Genomic DNA, 19910 nt, shown 5'->3' with positions numbered 1-19910 from the left:
GAAATTTGGTCAAAATTGATGGCAAGATGAATGCAGAATGTTATCAAAAAATACTGGAGGAACATTTCATTCATCAGTCAGGAAGCTGTGCATGGGACGGACTTGGACATTCCAACATGACAATGATCCACAGCGGCACAGTGGTGTAGTGGGTAGCACTCTCGCCTAGCAGTAAGAAGGGTCGCTGGTTCGAATCCCGACCACGACACTACCTGCCTGGAGTTTGCATGTTCTCCCTGTGTTGGGTTTCCTCCGGGTTCTCCGGTTTCCTCCCACACTCCAAAGACATGCTGGTAGGGTAATTGGATCCTGTCTAAATGGGCCCTAGTATGTATGAATGTGAGTTGGGGACATTAGATTGTAAGCTCCTTGAGGGTGTAGGGACTGATGTGAATGTATAATGTATATGTAAAGCGATGTATAAATTGACAGCGCTATATAAGTACCTGAAATAAATAAAATAAAAATAATCCAAAACACAAGACCAAGTCCACCTGTCATTGGCTACAGCAGAATAAAGTGAAGGTTCTGGAGGGGCCATCTCAGTCTCCTGACCTCAGTATCATTGAGCCCCTCTGGGGAGAACTCAAACGTGCCGTTCATGGAAGACAGCCCAAGAATTTCCAGGAACTGGAGGCTTTTTACCAAGAGGAACCATCTGAGAAGATAAAGAGCCTCATCCACAAATACCACAAAAGACTTCAATCTGTCATTGATGGCAAAGGGGGCAATACACGGTATTAAGGACTGGGGTATGTAAACTTATGAGCACAACTGTATATACACACAGGATGGGTAGAGTTCAGAAACTTGGATCCTTCTAGAAATCGGTCACTGACCGGATCTCACAATAATCGTATTGTAACTAAGAGCCGGTCATAGACGTTTCAGCAGGAACCGGCTGACATTTGAACCGTGTATGGGCAGGTTGAATGTACCCGAGTTGATCGATACAGTCTGGTAGATTTTACATTCGATTATTACTAGCGGCAATTATACTGAAAAACAAAAAAAAAAAGTGATGGATGACAGAAGAAAACGCATTAAATTTTTTTTATTTGAATGACTTTGAAGCAGGCCAGAAGATGTCAGCACAGTAATTGTATATTACAGACAGAAGCCGCTGCGGGGATACATCACACAGAATGTAAACAAGATCTCTATACATATATATATGTGCAGACGGCGGACACACCCATCACCAGCGTCTTTATTTACATATAAAAAGTAGAGTACTTCCTTCTATATAAGCAGTCCTTCAGTGCAATCTGCTATCTTCATTGTAAGGCAATATTTGGAGTAGAAGAGGGGCCCGGGGCCCCCTGGAAGAGCCAGAATCGGGGTTCTCTGTGGCATCGTCTTCCAGGTTACAGCAACCACTGCGGGGGGCCAGCAGCGTTAATGTCCCAGGAGACCCGTTCCTGACAACGACAAACCGCGACAACGATTAAAACATGGAGAGCGATACATCGTACAAAGCGGGGTACAGTATTCTGTCAAGAGGTGCGTCGTACAAAGCGGGGTACAGTATTCTATCACACGGTGCGTTGTACAAAGCGGGGTACAGTATTCTATCACACGGTGCGTCGTATAAAGCGGGGTACAGTATTCTATCACATGGTGCGTCGTACAAAGCGGGGTACAGTATTCTATCACATGGTGCGTCGTACAAAGCGGGGTACAGTATTCTATCACACGGTGCGTCGTACAAAGCGGGGTACAGTATTCTATCACATGGTGCGTCGTACAAAGCGGGGTACAGTATTCTATCACATGGTGCGTCGTACAAAGCGGGGTACAGTATTCTATCACACGGTGCGTCGTACAAAGCGGGGTACAGTATTCTATCACACGGTGCGTCGTACAAAGCGGGGTACAGTATTCTGTCAAGAGGTGCGTCGTACAAAGCGGGGTACAGTATTCTGTCAAGAGGTGCGTCGTACAAAGCGGGGTACAGTATTCTATCACACGATGCGTCGTACAAAGCGGGGTACAGTATTCTATCACACGGTGCGTCGTACAAAGCGGGGTACAGTATTCTATCACACGGTGCGTCGTACAAAGCGGGGTACAGTATTCTATCACACGATGCGTCGTACAAAGCGGGGTACAGTATTCTATCACATGGTGCGTCGTACAAAGCGGGGTACAGTATTCTATCACACGGTGCGTTGTACAAAGCGGGGTACAGTATTCTATCACACAGTGCGTCGTACAAAGCGGGGTACAGTATTCTATCACACGATGCGTCGTATAAAGCGGGGTACAGTATTCTATCACATGGTGCGTCGTACAAAGCGGGGTACAGTATTCTATCACATGGTGCGTCGTACAAAGCGGGGTACAGTATTCTATCACACGGTGCGTCGTACAAAGCGGGGTACAGTATTCTGTCAAGAGGTGCGTCGTACAAAGCGGGGTACAGTATTCTGTCAAGAGGTGCGTCGTACAAAGCGGGGTACAGTATTCTATCACACGATGCGTCGTACAAAGCGGGGTACAGTATTCTATCACACGGTGCGTCGTACAAAGCGGGGTACAGTATTCTATCACACGGTGCGTCGTACAAAGCGGGGTACAGTATTCTATCACACGATGCGTCGTACAAAGCGGGGTACAGTATTCTATCACACAGTGCGTCGTACAAAGCGGGGTACAGTATTCTATCACATGGTGCGTCGTACAAAGCGGGGTACAGTATTCTATCACACGGTGCGTCGTACAAAGCGGGGTACAGTATTCTATCACACAGTGCGACGTACAAAGCGGGGTACAGTATTCTATCACACAGTGCGACGTACAAAGCGGGGTACAGTATTCTATCACGCGGTGCGTCGTACAAAGCGGGGTACAGTATTCTATCACACGGTGCGTTGTACAAAGCGGGGTACAGTATTCTATCACACAGTGCGTCGTACAAAGCGGGGTACAGTATTCTATCACACAGTGCGTCGTACAAAGCGGGGTACAGTATTCTATCACACGATGCGTTGTACAAAGCGGGGTACAGTATTCTATCACACGATGCGTTGTACAAAGCGGGGTACAGTATTCTATCACACAGTGCGTCGTACAAAGCGGGGTACAGTATTCTATCACACGATGCGTTGTACAAAGCGGGGTACAGTATTCTATCACGCGGTGCGTCGTACAAAGCGGGGTACAGTATTCTATCACATGGTGCGTCGTACAAAGCGGGGTACAGTATTCTATCACATGGTGCGTCGTACAAAGCGGGGTACAGTATTCTATCACACGGTGCGTCGTATAAAGCGGGGTACAGTATTCTATCACACGGTGCGTCGTACAAAGCGGGGTACAGTATTCTATCACACGGTGCGTCGTACAAAGCGGGGTACAGTATTCTATCACATGGTGCGTCGTACAAAGCGGGGTACAGTATTCTATCACACGGTGCGTCGTATAAAGCGGGGTACAGTATTCTATCACACGGTGCGTCGTACAAAGCGGGGTACAGTATTCTATCACACGGTGCGTCGTACAAAGCGGGGTACAGTATTCTATCACATGGTGCGTCGTACAAAGCGGGGTACAGTATTCTATCACGCGGTGCGTCGTACAAAGCGGGGTACAGTATTCTATCACACAGTGCGTCGTACAAAGCGGGGTACAGTATTCTATCACACGGTGCGTCGTATAAAGCGGGGTACAGTATTCTATCACGCGGTGCGTCGTACAAAGCGGGGTACAGTATTCTATCACACAGTGCGTCGTACAAAGCGGGGTACAGTATTCTATCACACGGTGCGTCGTATAAAGCGGGGTACAGTATTCTATCACATGGTGCGTCGTACAAAGCGGGGTACAGTATTCTATCACACAGTGCGTCGTACAAAGCGGGGTACAGTATTCTATCACACGGTGCGTCGTATAAAGCGGGGTACAGTATTCTATCACATGGTGCGTCGTACAAAGCGGGGTACAGTATTCTATCACGCGGTGCGTCGTACAAAGCGGGGTACAGTATTCTATCACACAGTGCGTCGTACAAAGCGGGGTACAGTATTCTATCACACGGTGCGTCGTATAAAGCGGGGTACAGTATTCTATCACGCGGTGCGTCGTACAAAGCGGGGTACAGTATTCTATCACACGGTGCGTCGTATAAAGCGGGGGTACAGTATTCTATCACACAGTGCGTCGTACAAAGCGGGGTACAGTATTCTATCACACGATGCGTCGTACAAAGCGGGGTACAGTATTCTATCACACGGTACGTCGTACAAAGCGGGGTACAGTATTCTATCACACAGTGCGTCGTACAAAGCGGGGTACAGTATTCTATCACACGGTGCGTCGTATAAAGCGGGGTACAGTATTCTATCACATGGTGCGTCGTACAAAGCGGGGTACAGTATTCTATCACGCGGTGCGTCGTACAAAGCGGGGTACAGTATTCTATCACACAGTGCGTCGTACAAAGCGGGGTACAGTATTCTATCACACGGTGCGTCGTATAAAGCGGGGTACAGTATTCTATCACGCGGTGCGTCGTACAAAGCGGGGTACAGTATTCTATCACACGGTGCGTCGTATAAAGCGGGGTACAGTATTCTATCACGCGGTGCGTCGTACAAAGCGGGGTACAGTATTCTATCACACGGTGCGTCGTATAAAGCGGGGTACAGTATTCTATCACACAGTGCGTCGTACAAAGCGGGGTACAGTATTCTATCACACAGTGCGTCGTACAAAGCGGGGTACAGTATTCTATCACACGGTGCGTCGTATAAAGCGGGGTACAGTATTCTATCACATGGTGCGTCGTACAAAGCGGGGGTACAGTATTCTATCACACGGTGCGTCGTATAAAGCGGGGTACAGTATTCTATCACATGGTGCGTCGTACAAAGCGGGGTACAGTATTCTATCACACAGTGCGTCGTACAAAGCGGGGTACAGTATTCTATCACACGGTGCGTCGTATAAAGCGGGGTACAGTATTCTATCACATGGTGCGTCGTACAAAGCGGGGTACAGTATTCTATCACACGATGCGTCGTACAAAGCGGGGTACAGTATTCTATCACACGATGCGTTGTACAAAGCGGGGTACAGTATTCTATCACGCGGTGCGTCGTACAAAGCGGGGGTACAGTATTCTATCACATGGTGCGTCGTACAAAGCGGGGTACAGTATTCTATCACATGGTGCGTCGTACAAAGCGGGGTACAGTATTCTATCACATGGTGCGTCGTACAAAGCGGGGTACAGTATTCTATCACACGGTGCGTCGTATAAAGCGGGGTACAGTATTCTATCACACGGTGCGTCGTACAAAGCGGGGTACAGTATTCTATCACACGGTGCGTCGTACAAAGCGGGGTACAGTATTCTATCACATGGTGCGTCGTACAAAGCGGGGTACAGTATTCTATCACACGGTGCGTCGTATAAAGCGGGGTACAGTATTCTATCACACGGTGCGTCGTACAAAGCGGGGTACAGTATTCTATCACACGGTGCGTCGTACAAAGCGGGGTACAGTATTCTATCACATGGTGCGTCGTACAAAGCGGGGTACAGTATTCTATCACGCGGTGCGTCGTACAAAGCGGGGTACAGTATTCTATCACACAGTGCGTCGTACAAAGCGGGGTACAGTATTCTATCACACGGTGCGTCGTATAAAGCGGGGTACAGTATTCTATCACGCGGTGCGTCGTACAAAGCGGGGTACAGTATTCTATCACACAGTGCGTCGTACAAAGCGGGGTACAGTATTCTATCACACGGTGCGTCGTATAAAGCGGGGTACAGTATTCTATCACATGGTGCGTCGTACAAAGCGGGGTACAGTATTCTATCACACAGTGCGTCGTACAAAGCGGGGTACAGTATTCTATCACACGGTGCGTCGTATAAAGCGGGGTACAGTATTCTATCACATGGTGCGTCGTACAAAGCGGGGTACAGTATTCTATCACGCGGTGCGTCGTACAAAGCGGGGTACAGTATTCTATCACACAGTGCGTCGTACAAAGCGGGGTACAGTATTCTATCACACGGTGCGTCGTATAAAGCGGGGTACAGTATTCTATCACGCGGTGCGTCGTACAAAGCGGGGTACAGTATTCTATCACACGGTGCGTCGTATAAAGCGGGGTACAGTATTCTATCACACAGTGCGTCGTACAAAGCGGGGTACAGTATTCTATCACACGATGCGTCGTACAAAGCGGGGTACAGTATTCTATCACACGGTACGTCGTACAAAGCGGGGTACAGTATTCTATCACACAGTGCGTCGTACAAAGCGGGGTACAGTATTCTATCACACGGTGCGTCGTATAAAGCGGGGTACAGTATTCTATCACATGGTGCGTCGTACAAAGCGGGGTACAGTATTCTATCACGCGGTGCGTCGTACAAAGCGGGGTACAGTATTCTATCACACAGTGCGTCGTACAAAGCGGGGTACAGTATTCTATCACACGGTGCGTCGTATAAAGCGGGGTACAGTATTCTATCACGCGGTGCGTCGTACAAAGCGGGGTACAGTATTCTATCACACGGTGCGTCGTATAAAGCGGGGTACAGTATTCTATCACGCGGTGCGTCGTACAAAGCGGGGTACAGTATTCTATCACACGGTGCGTCGTATAAAGCGGGGTACAGTATTCTATCACACAGTGCGTCGTACAAAGCGGGGTACAGTATTCTATCACACAGTGCGTCGTACAAAGCGGGGTACAGTATTCTATCACACGGTGCGTCGTATAAAGCGGGGTACAGTATTCTATCACATGGTGCGTCGTACAAAGCGGGGTACAGTATTCTATCACACGGTGCGTCGTATAAAGCGGGGTACAGTATTCTATCACATGGTGCGTCGTACAAAGCGGGGTACAGTATTCTATCACACAGTGCGTCGTACAAAGCGGGGTACAGTATTCTATCACACGGTGCGTCGTATAAAGCGGGGTACAGTATTCTATCACACAGTGCGTCGTATAAAGCGGTATTGTTAGTGTAGTTAAAGGTAACACGCTCTTTCCTTACCTTTAAATCCTTCCTCAGGCATACAGACTGCGGGGGAAATAACAGAACAGATTAGATGATTACTATATGAAGATTTGGATCTCCTGATGATAAAAAGTTCTCTAATAAATGATTTATCAGTTTAAGGAACACAAATCTCCCCCCCTCTATAGTGTGTGGAGTACGGGAGGAGATTTGTCTATCATTAGGGAGGAGATTTGTCTATCATTAGGGAGGAGATTTGTCTGTCATTAGGGAGGAGATTTGTCTGTCATTAGGGAGGAGATTTGTCTGTCATTAGGGAGGAGATTTGTCTGTCATTAGGGAGGAGATTTGTCTATCATTAGGGAGGAGATTTGTCTATCATTAGGGAGGAGATTTGTCTGTCATTAGGGAGGAGATTTGTCTATCATTAGAGAGGAGATTTGTCTATCATTAGAGAGGAGATTTGTCTATCATTAGGGAGGAGATTTCCCATCATTTCCTGTACACTCAGCACAAGGCAGAGGATCTCCTTCCCATGTGAGGGGGATTCCAGTTTGAGGTCGGGGGGGGGGGGGGGGGGGGGTCACACATATATGCATTTTGCAGTCCGGAACATTCCGGTTAATCGCTTCAGGTGCAAATTTTTACCCGAATTCCCATCGGAACCGGACTGAAAAGCACAGGACCCTTTTCATAGCGCCCCGCACAGGTCAGACCGCGCTCCATTGAAAGCCGTTCACATTCATGTGATGAGATTTGGATGGGGGGGAAAAACTCATCCAATGTGATTCCGGCCTGAGAAACCGACGTCCCCAACACAGGATGTTCTCTATTCTCTGCATGGAGACAACGGAAGGGTTTGGATGTCCCGTCCATCGCTCACCCCCCTATATTCATCATTATACCGCTCATATCTGTAATATTTATTAGATCTCTCATTCCCGTTATATTTATTATTGTAGCTCATCCTCATATTATACCTCACTCTCATTATATAATATTAATTGGAATGTGAGGTATAACAACAATAATAGGAAGGAGACTGAGGTATAATATGAGCGAGGAAGAATAAAAATAATAATAAATAATATTATATTTATTCCTCACCCATTACAGTGAGGGGGGGGGGGGGGGGGGGGGGGAAGTATTTGACCCCCTGCTGATTTTGTACGTTTGCCCGCTGACAAAGAAACAATCAGTCTATAATTTTATTGGTGGGTTTATTATAACAGTGAGAGAATAACAACAAAAATATCCAGAAAAATACATTTCAAAAAAGTTATAAATTGATTTGCATTTTAATGAGTGAAATAAGTATTTGATCCCTTCACAAAACATGACTTAGTAGTTTGTGTAGAAACCCTTGTTGGTGATCACAGAGGTCAGACGTTTCTTGGAGTTGGCCTCCAGGTTTGCACACATCTCAGGAGGAATTTTGTCCTCTTTGCAGATCTTCTCCAAGTCATTAAGGTTTCCAGGATAACATTTGGAAACTCGAACCTTCAGCTCCCTCCACATATTTTCTATGGGATTAAGGTCTGGAGACCGGCTAAGCCACTCCAGGACCTTCATGTGCTTCTTGAGCCACTTCTTTGTTGCCTTGGCCATGTGTTTTGGGTCATTGTCATGCTGGAAGACCCATCCATGACCCATCTTCAGTGTTCTGGCTGAGGGAAGGAGGTTCTCACCCAAGATTTGATGGTACATGGCCCTGTCCATCGTCCCTTTGATGCGATGAAGTTGTCCTGTCCTCTTAGCAGAAAAACACCCCCAAAGTATAATGTCTCCACCTCCATGTATGACAGTGGGGGATGGTGTTCTTGGGGTCATAGGACCTCCATGTATGACGGTGGGGGATGGTGTTCTTGGGGTCATAGGACCTCCATGTATGACGGTGGGGGATGGTGTTCTTGGGGTCATAGGACCTCCATGTATGACGGTGGGGGATGGTGTTCTTGGGGTCATAGGACCTCCATGTATGACGGTGGGGGATGGGGTTCTTGGGGTCATAGGACCTCCATGTATGACGGTGGGGGATGGGGTTCTTGGGGTCATAGGACCTCCATGTATGACGGTGGGGGATGGGGTTCTTGGGGTCATAGGACCTCCATGTATGACGGTGGGGGATGGGGTTCTTGGGGTCATAGGACCTCCATGTATGACGGTGGGGGATGGGGTTCTTGGGGTCATAGGACCTCCATGTATGACGGTGGGGGATGGGGTTCTTGGGGTCATAGGACCTCCATGTATGACGGTGGGGGATGGTGTTCTTGGGGTCATAGGACCTCCATGTATGATGGTGGGGGATGGTATTCTTGGGGTCATAGGCAGCATTACTCCTCCTCCAAACACGACGAGTTGAGTTGATGCCAAAGATCTCGATTTTGGTCTCCTCTGACCACAACACTTTCCCCCAGTTCTCCTCGGAATCATTCGATGTTCATTAGTAATCTTCAGACGGACCTGTACATGTGATTTCCTGAGCAGGAGGACCTTGCGGGGGCTGCAGGATTTCAGTCCTTCACGGTGTAGTGTGTTACCGATTGTTTTCTTGGTGACTATGGTCCCAGCTGAGATCATTGACAAGATTCTCCCGTGTAGTTCTGGGCTGATCCCTCACCGTTCTCATGATCATTGAACCTCCACGAGGTGAGACCTTGTATGGAGCCCCAGACCGAGGGAGATCGATCGTTATTTTGTGTTTCTTCCATTTGTGAATAATCCCAACAACTGTTGTCACCCTCTCACCAAGCTGCTTGGCGGCGATGGTCTTGTAGCCCATTCCAGCCTTGTGTAGGTCTACAATCTTCTCCCCGACATCCTTGGACAGCTCTTTGGTGTTGGCCATGGTGGAGAGATTGGAATCTGATTGATTCTGTGGACAGCAGTCTTTTATACAGGTAACAAGCTGAGATTAGGAGCACTCCCTTTAAGAGAGAGAGAGAGAGAGAGAGAGAGAGAGAGAGAGAGAGAGAGAAGAGACAGAGACAGAGACAGAGAGACAGAGAGAGAGAAGAGTGCTCCTAATCTCAGCTCATTACCTGTATAGAAGACAGAGAAGAGTGCTCCTAATCTCAGCTCATTACCTGTATAGAAGACAGAGAAGAGTGCTCCTAATCTCAGCTCATTACCTGTATAGAAGACAGAGAAGAGTGCTCCTAATCTCAGCTCATTACCTGTATAGAAGACAGAGAAGAGTGCTCCTAATCTCAGCTCACTACCTGTATAGAAGACACCTGGGAGCCAGAAATCTTGCTGATTGATAGGGGATCAAATACTTATTTCACTCATTAAAATGCAAATCAGTTTGTAACTTTTATGAAATGTGTTTTTCTGGATATTTTTGTTGTTATTCTCTCACTGTTATAATAAACCCACCAATAAAATTATAGACTGAACGTTTCTTTGTCACAAAATCAGCAGCCGATCAAATACTTTTTTTCTCTCACTGTACATTACTATCCATCACTCATCCCCATTAATAAGGTAATCAGAACAGTTGGGAGAGAATCTCCCCCACAAACAGCAATAAAACCCGACAGGGGGTTTAACCCCTCACCTCTCCACTTCAATGCAAGAGAAAGAGGTTTTGTTTTTCTACTTGTAACATAAAGAAAAAAAATGAAGAGCACATCGCCGGCCCAGCTGTGCAATCCCGTCATTCACTGAATACTCAGATCTGCTGACCTTTTCCCCCCAATCGCTATATAAAGTTCCTTCATAAACCAGCTGGATAACATCTATAAAGAGCTGCTGAGACAACAGGTCAGGGGCCCCTCATGGGGAAGGTTTGGGAATCCCGGGGCCCCTCACGGGGAAGATTCAGGAATCCCGGGCCCTCACAGGGAAGATTCAGGAATCCCGGGCCCCTCACAGGGAAAGTTCAGGGATCCCGAGCCCCTCACGGGGAAGATTCAGGAATCCCGGGCCCCTCACAGGGAAGATTCAGGGATCCCGGGCCCCTCACAGGGAAGGTTCAGGGATCCCGGGCCCCTCACAGGGAAGGTTCAGGGATCCCGGGCCCCTCACAGGGAAGGTTCAGGGATCCCGGGCCCCTCACAGGGAAGGTTCAGGGATCCCGGGCCCCTCACAGGGAAGGTTCAGGGATCCCGGGCCCCTCACAGGGAAGGTTCGGGGATCCCGGGCCCCTCACAGGGAAGGTTCAGGGATCCCGGGCCCCTCACAGGGAAGGTTCAGGGATCCCGGGCCCCTCACAGGGAAGGTTCGGGGATCCCGGGCCCCTCACAGGGAAGGTTCAGGGATCCCGGGCCCCTCACAGGGAAGGTTCAGGGATCCCGGGCCCCTCACAGGGAAGGTTCAGGGATCCCGGGCCCCTCACAGGGAAGGTTCAGGGATCCCGGGCCCCTCACAGGGAAGGTTCGGGAATCCCGGGCCCCTCACAGGGAAGGTTCGGGAATCCCGGGCCCCTCACAGGGAAGGTTCGGGAATCCCGGGCCCCTCACAGGGAAGGTTCGGGAATCCCGGGCCCCTCACAGGGAAGGTTCGGGAATCCCGGGCCCCTCACAGGGAAGGTTCGGGAATCCCGGGCCCCTCACAGGGAAGGTTCGGGAATCCCGGGCCCCTCACAGGGAAGGTTCAGGAATCCCGGGCCCCTCACAGGGACAATTTAGGAATCCCGGGCCCCTCACAGGGACCTTATCATTGACTCACCTTGCATGACATCATCCATCGCTGAGTAATCTGCAATCGGCTCGTCAGCCTGACAAGAAGAAAACAAAGCAGACTCATTACTGCACATCAATCAGCTTCACAGCATCCAATCAGAGAGAGACCTCTGCAGCTTTTATTACAGGATAGAAGATAAAAGGGGGTTTAATACCTTCAACACAATGACAGATTCCGGAACGATCCCCAGAGCCCCCAATGTGGAGCAATCGTCATTCAGCACTCTCCCATCAATAGACAAGTTCTGATCAAATGGAGCCACCGAGAAGGCGTGCATGATCTGTGGAGGGAGGAGTCCTGTTACCACACAGAGTCCTGAATATATATATATCTATATGTATATATATGTCTCTAGGGGGTGCCTTCTTACTGTGTGGGGGAGGTGCTCTGACTGGGAACACACAGAGATCTTGTGCTAAGCCAGAACACAGATCTCCATCTTCTCCCGTCAGGTCGCTGTTCTGCCTCTCCGATGAAGGATTGCGGGTGGCCGGCTGGACCCGCTGATTGGCATCCCCTGTGTTGTGCGCCCCCCAGTGGCTCATACATGAAATAAGGTACAGGTACGTCGTTTCGCACAATGGAGCCAACGCAGATTTCTAGGGGTCAGGACAGTGCAGTACGGAGGCCGATAACAGCCGGGAGATTTACTAAAACCAGAGAGTGTAAAATCTGGTGCAGCTCTGCAAAGAAACCAATCAGCTTCCAGGTTTTATTATCAAAGCTTCATTGCTGACGTTAGAAGCTGATTGGCCGCCATGCAGAGCTGCACCAGTTTTGGTAAATCATCTTCAATCTGTGAACACAACATGAACCCTTTTCAGAAAATTCCTCCCGGTGAGGTCAGCAATGCGGACCCCCCCACCCCCCCCAGGAAGAACAATTCTCTTTTATATCTTGGGGCCCCTCTGTGACCAAGAACAATCGGGGCCCTCACAAGGAGCCCCACACTAAGCGGCAGGTGGTGGGATGAAAGGGGCAGCACACTGGGCATTGTTCCCGAGCGTTTTATTACCTGCTGGGTGTCTGGAAATTTTACAAGGTGATAACAGTCATTCAGCAAAGTCCCATAAATATCTGACATTTCCCACAATCCCCGGAGGTCAGCGGGGGGAGGGGGAGGGGGAGGGACGTCACCTGGATCTTCAGGTCCTTCAATGTCTGGTTAGCAGAGACCAGCAATGCCTTCTCTCCTCGCACCTTCCTGTGCCGTGTGCTCCGCCGAATTCCCTGCTTCTGGAAGGACGATGCCTGTCCCTGGATGGAGACCTTCTGTCGCTTCGCTGCACCGTTCGTCTGAATGAATAAATACCATCAGTTTGTGGTCCACAGAGAAGTCCTAATCTTTCCACAAAGCAAATCAACATGGAGGTGCAAACTGCCGTCTCCGAACAGAAGTAGAATAAAACACATATAGATATATAGCAGCAGCCGGGCCTTTCCCCAGCCACAGCGCCGCGGCAGCCGGGCCTTTCCCCAGCCACAGCGCCGCGGCAGCCGGGCCTTTCCCCAGCCACAGCGCCGCGGCAGCCGGGCCTTTCCCCAGTCACAGTGCCGCGGCAGCCGGGCCTTTCCCCAGCCACAGCGCCGCGGCAGCCGGGCCTTTCCCCAGCCACAGCGCCTGCGGCAGCCGGGCCTTTCCCCAGCCACAGCGCCTGCGGCAGCCGGGCTTTTCCCCAGTCACAGCGCCTGCGGCAGCCGGGCCTTTCCCCAGTCACAGCGCCTGCGGCAGCCGGGCCTTTCCCCAGCCACAGCGCCGCGGCAGCCGGGCCTTTCCCCAGTCACAGCGCCTGCGGCAGCCGGGCCTTTCCCCAGCCACAGCGCCTGCGGCAGCCGGGCCTTTCCCCAGCCACAGCGCCTGCGGCAGCCGGGCTATTCCCCAGTCACAGCGCCTGCGGCAGCCGGGCCTTTCCCCAGTCACAGCGCCTGCGGCAGCCGGGCCTTTCCCCAGCCACAGCGCCGCGGCAGCCGGGCCTTTCCCCAGTCACAGCGCCTGCGGCAGCCGGGCCTTTCCCAGTCACAGCGCCGCGGCAGCCGGGCCTTTCCCCAGTCACAGCAGAGTGTTATCAATACAGAAAACACACAACTTGCACATATATAAAGCACATCGAAGTGCTCACACCCGCACCAACCCCTTGCTGTTCACCTCCGATGGATTCAGCATTCCCAAGCAAGTCTACAGGAAAGCAAAACCCACTTGAAGGAGGTCAAATGCAGGTCAGGAGGGAGGTCAGGAGGAGGTCGTCTGCACCCGACCCGGATCTGTGGAGTCTCCCAAACCGATATCCATCAACGAAAGCCCAAAGTCTACTGATCCTTATAGATGTGCTGAGCCAACTGTGACTGGTGATGGAGCTATTACTGAATAGAGGGGGCTTAAAAAATAAATAAAAACAGGCAGAACATTCAGTCATGTGACTGTCAAAGTCACATGACTGGCTCTTCAACCACAGAGTTCTTTCTGCTGCACCAACCACTTCCTGTCCACACTATAGCAGTTATATCATCTATAAATACACACACAGTGGGGGTCCAGCAGTGGGTACCACAGACTAGATGTCCACCAGCACCCACCAATCATCCAGCACAGAGGCAGGACAGCAATCCATGTAAACAAGGCAGATCATTTTTCTGTCAGTAGAGAAGACGTGGATCCTGTATTTCTGCAAAGCACGGAAGTGGATCCATGTCTCTCCATAGAAAGAGCACCTCCCCCACAGTACACACACTGGTTAAGCACAGTTAACCCTTTGATCGCCCGTTTAACATCTTCTCAGCCACTGGCATTAGTACAGTGACAACACTGATCATTGTATTGGTGTCACTGGTCCCCACAAAAATGTCCAGTGTCAGACCGTCCTCTGCGATATCGCAGTCCCGCTATAAGTCACTGATCATTGCCATAAAAAGTAAAAAAAAAAAAAAATATTGATTAATATCCCATAGTTTGTAGACGCTATAAATTTTGTGCAAACCAATTAATATACACTTAATGCAAATTTTTTTTTTTAACAAAAACATAGCAGAATATATTGTGGCCTAAATTTCTGAAGAAAATTTTAATTTTTTACTGAATGTTTTACAGCAGAAAGTAACAAAATATTGTTTTCAAAATTGTCGCTCTTCTTTTGTCTGTAGAGCAAATAAAAACCACAGATGTGATCAAATACCGCAAATAAAAACCACAGATGTGATCAAATACCGCAAATAAAAACCACAGATGTGATCAAATACCGCAAATAAAAACCACAGATGTGATCAAATACCGCAAATAAAAACCACAGATGTGATCAAATACCGCAAATAAAAACCACAGATGTGATCAAATACCGCAAATAAAAACCACAGATTTGATCAAATACCGCAAATAAAAACCACAGATGTGATCAAATACCACCAAAAAAACTATTTATGTGAAAAAAAAAAGGGACATCAATTGTATACAGCATCGCACAACCGCGCAATTGTCAGATAAAATAACGCAAAAAAAATGGCCTGGTCATATGGGCGGTGGGGGGGGGGGGTAAATCTTCCAGAGGGCAAGTGTGCCAAAAGCCAACTCCATGCTGGTTCACATCACATACAGTCCAGTGCATGTTTTTCCTGCATCAAAAAACGCACTGACAAGATGTTACATGGATTTCAATGGCAAAGTCATTGCAGTCAGTTATAGTGAAGTTTTCTGCAATGAACTGCACCGCAATGTGGCAAAACACATCAAAAATGCACCACATAACTGGAAAAAAAAATAAAAAAAAAGAAGGGTAAAAAAAAAAAATAACAAAATGACTGGAATGCATCAAAAACACATCTGGAACACACGTGGAGTGCATTCCTGTGGTGTGAATGGCTCTCCATGTTTCAGGTATGTTCCGGGTGTACAATGAAGCATGTTCACATACACCATCCCCCCCAAAGCCCAACTACCTATCAGGATGCCTCACTGTGGCTTTTTTTTTGGCCTCCACAGCTGTGTCATCCATTCACTGGATCGCTGGAGTCCTACCAGTTACTGCGGCAGAGAGACCGTGCAGAGCCACATCGGTGGTCCCCCCCTCCCCCACCTTGTAGTCCAGTCACACTTTCTCGAGTGCAGATCCCCACCTCTATATCAGAGGTTCTCATCTCCAGTCCTCAGGACCCACAAACAGGCCAGGTTTTATGTATTACCTTGGGGGGAGATGCAGATTAGATTAGAATACTCCAATCACTGAGCAGCAAATGAGATCACCTGTCATGTATCTTAGTTATCATGAAAACCTGGCCTGTTAGTGGGTCCTGAGGACAGGAGATGAGAACCTGTGGTGTGTACGGCCCCGTGGTGTGTACGGCCCCGTGGTGTGTACGGCCCCGTGGTGTGTACGGCCCCGTGGTGTGTACGGCCCCGTGGTGTGTACGGCCCCGTGGTGTGTACGGCCCCGTGGTGTGTACGGCCCCGTGGTGTGTACGGCCCCGTGGTGTATACGGACCTGAAGTCGGGGAGGTGCTCAGGACACATCTCCATAAAATACGTCAGAAAGGACGCAGCCGATAGATTTCCTAGAACTCAGGCGCATCACTCACAATTTTTGGACCAATGAGCACTCAGACAGATAAGGATCGGGTAATTCGGCTTTATGAAAATGGTGGTTCTGACCTGGTGGAAGTCCGGATCGTTCTCCCCTTCTGGTCTGGGCTCTTCTCTTTCATCCTCCGGGTCAGAACCGCTGACATTCAGTTCTGGTGCCGCCTCCTTCATGACCTGCAGGGGGAGGATTGGGGGGGTCAGAGATCAGGAAATTCTCCTCAGGAGAAGATCTCAGGAAGTCACATCTCACCTTTTTATTATCCACCACTTTATGAATGTAGATGGTGGCCTGAGCGTATTCCCGCAGGTCCCGCTCCTGCTGGCACAGCAATCCTTCCCGGCACTCCGGACAAAGCTCTGAGAGAAGAGAACACAGCCCAATATAAACCCAACATACAGCGGGGATCCTACATGACAACTACAGCTTGGGGGGAGGGGACGGTATCTTCACCAATAAGGGGTGAAACAGGGTGCAAAAATGTGAATTTATCCGATAGAAGGAGAGATCTCAGTACACAACCTTCATTTCAGACCCCGATGTATCATTTTACAACTCGGACATAAATAAAGGGGATGGAGTGTTCAACCATTTGATCAACACTGGGGTTGTTTTTTTATGTTTGTGATAAACGAAAATTTTGAAAAAATAAAAATGATATTTTCTATTTTGTTATAAAACGTATCCAATAAAAAAAAAAAAAAAATATTCATGAATTCTGCCCAAAATGTATTCCACTACATGTTTTTGATAAAATCCCAATAAGAGTATCTGGATTGGTTTGCGTGACAGTTATATCATCTACAAACTATGCAATATATATATACTGGATTTTTTATTTTTTTTTTAATACTAGTAATGGCGGTGATCAGAGACTGATAATGGGACTGTGATAGCGCAGCGGGCAATCTGGCACTGACGCTGGGAGGGAACTGATTGCCACTGACATCACCAGTGACACCAATACAATGATCAGAGCCAATACTATACACTGTCACTGTACTGACGACACTGGCTGGGAAGAGGTTAAAGTAGTTGTAAACCCTCGCGGTTTTTCACATTCTATGCATTGGAGGTGAAAAACCTCTTGTAGTGCACCAGCACCCCAGAGCCCCCCCCCCCCCCTTTACTTACCTGAGCCCGATCGTTCCTGCGCCGGTGACGATCACACCCGCTCCAGCCAGTGTCTCAGGACATGTGCATGTCCCAAACCCTGGAGCAGGCAGCGATGTGCGGTTACCAAGTGGTTGAAGAAAGTTTGGTAAGAAGTGACAGATGAGGAAAAGGCCGTACCGGGATTGGAGACGTAGACGGTGCGCTCTGCGTTCTCCTCCGTCATCACCGTCCGCCTGGCAATTCTGATGGAGTGATCGACCATGAAGAATTTCTGAATGATGTCCCATTCAGCAGGCCAGAGGAGAGCTATACTGTGCAGAGGAAAGTCACGCCGTTACTCTTGCAAGCATATTATTATTATTATACAGGATGTATATATATTTTATTGTACAGGATGTATATATATATATATATATATATATATATATATATATATATATATATATATATATATATATATATATATATATATATATATATATATATTTTATTGTACAGGATGTATATATATATTTTATTGTACAGGATGTATATATATATATATATTATTGTACAGGATGTATATATATATATATTTTATTGTACAGGATGTATATATATATTTTATTGTACAGGATGTATATATATATTTTATTGTACAGGATGTATATATATATATATATATATATATATATATATATATATTATTGTACAGGATGTATATATATATATATTTTATTGTACAGGATGTATATATATATTTTATTGTACAGGATGTATATATATATATATATATATATATATATATATATATATTATTGTACAGGATGTATATATATATATATTTTATTGTACAGGATGTATATATATATTTTATTGTACAGGATGTATATATATATTTTATTGTACAGGATGTATATATATATTTTATTGTACAGGATGTATATATATATTTTATTGTACAGGATGTATATAGCACCAACACTGTGCATCGCTTTACAATGTATATTCCATAATGGATCAGGCCAACGAGCGCCTTCGTGTGAATGACCCCCATTAATAGCAATGACTACTACTTTGGTGTTTGGAACCATGTTAAAAAAAAAAAAAAAAACAACACCACACCTACTGTGGACACGCCCTCAGCCAATCAGCACAGACTCACAGACTCCACCTCCCAGCCTATAACCCCTCCCCCAATATAAAAGGGCACTCACAGTTTGGAGTCTTCTTTCGTCATGTTGGAGAAGGAGAACATGAGGCCACCATGAGGACAGAGGAGGAAGCCGTTCCCCACAGAGGAGACGGGGCCGCTCTTGGTAGGCCGCCTGCAGACACAACACATATGAGGCGGCAGAACAAGTCAGACATTCAATCGATCTCATTCTAGAGAGGGGAACATACCTAATAAATTTCCTCCATTCTTCCACAAACATCTGAGACACTATATACAGCTCTGACGTCTCCTGACAAACAAATAGAAGAGTTACCTCCGGGACCCCCCGACACCCTAATAATGACAGACAGACCAGCAGAAGTGGGATGTACCTGAGGCCACACCCCTCCGGTGGGCCGGTTCTTGTCCAGGAAGAGGTTAGGAAGGGCCAGCTTCTGCTCATTGGCCATTCTTTTATGAAGAGCGTCATGCTGCTCCCCTTCTTCCTCCAGAATCTATAAAAACATTTTGTCATAAATCACAGAGAACACCAATCACACATCTCGGGCCTTCTGTGTGGGGGCGGGGAGGAAGGCCACCTAGACAGTTACAGAGGTTCTTCCAACATGACAAAAACAACGGCGTTCAATACCAGTGAAGATTAATCAGGTGATCGACTCACCCGGGACAGAGGCTTCTGGAGGGGACTGAATGCTGGCCTCCTGCCTGCCGACTAGGGGCCCTCGAGGACCCGGATACACGACTAGGGGCCCTCGAGGACCCGGATACACGACTAGGGGGCCCTCGAGGACCCGGATACACGACTAGGGGCCCTCGAGGACCCGGATACACGACTAGGGGCCCTCGAGGACCCGGATACACGACTAGGGGCCCTCGAGGACCCGGATACACGACTAGGGGCCCTCGAGGACCCGGATACACGACTAGGGGCCCTCGAGGACCCGGATACACGACTAGGGGCCCTCGAGGACCCGGATACACGACTAGGGGCCCTGGAGGACCCGGATACACGACTAGGGGCCCTGGAGGACCCGGATACACGACTAGGGGCCCTGGAGGACCCGGATACACGACTAGGGGCCCTGGAGGACCCGGATACACGACTAGGGGCCCTGGCATTTGAGGGAGCTACAAGCATTTAGGAAGATGATGTTCTGTTATGTAATGCAAAAGACATTATGAAGGAGGCCATGATGGTCTCGGCCAGCTTGGGACTCAATGGACAGATGTATGTGAAAGTAATGCTGATTAATGAGATCTGGAAAGCCCAGGACTTTCACCTAATAGTTTATTGTCTCATTAACACACCTTTATCTCCTAGCAAACTATTGAGGGATGTGTTTCTACTTATGTGTATTGTAAGTTGTGAGTGAGGAGACGGCAAGTCTACCCTGAAAGG

At 48.2% G+C, this 19910-nt stretch overlaps 1 protein-coding gene across 1 annotated transcript in view; it reads right to left on the bottom strand.

The window, feature by feature from the left end:
- Nucleotides 1–1038: 1038 nt before the first annotated feature.
- The window catches only part of USP48 (ubiquitin specific peptidase 48), a gene marked incomplete in the record, with an annotated part of 55611 nt that continues 36739 nt past the window's right edge, over nt 1039–19910 (bottom strand). The window contains 11 exon segments of the mRNA XM_073601465.1: nt 1039–1421; nt 7025–7051; nt 11660–11708; nt 11829–11954; nt 12812–12970; nt 16311–16415; nt 16492–16598; nt 17533–17666; nt 18552–18662; nt 18739–18800; nt 18883–19005. Coding sequence (XP_073457566.1) covers nt 1399–1421; nt 7025–7051; nt 11660–11708; nt 11829–11954; nt 12812–12970; nt 16311–16415; nt 16492–16598; nt 17533–17666; nt 18552–18662; nt 18739–18800; nt 18883–19005 — 1026 coding nt within the window.

The sequence above is a fragment of the Aquarana catesbeiana genome, linkage group LG10 (genome assembly GCF_042186555.1).
Source record: "Aquarana catesbeiana isolate 2022-GZ linkage group LG10, ASM4218655v1, whole genome shotgun sequence".
Taxonomy (NCBI): domain Eukaryota; kingdom Metazoa; phylum Chordata; class Amphibia; order Anura; family Ranidae; genus Aquarana; species Aquarana catesbeiana.
Note: the sequence above shows the minus strand (reverse complement) of the source record. Positions and strands in the feature narration are given on the sequence as shown.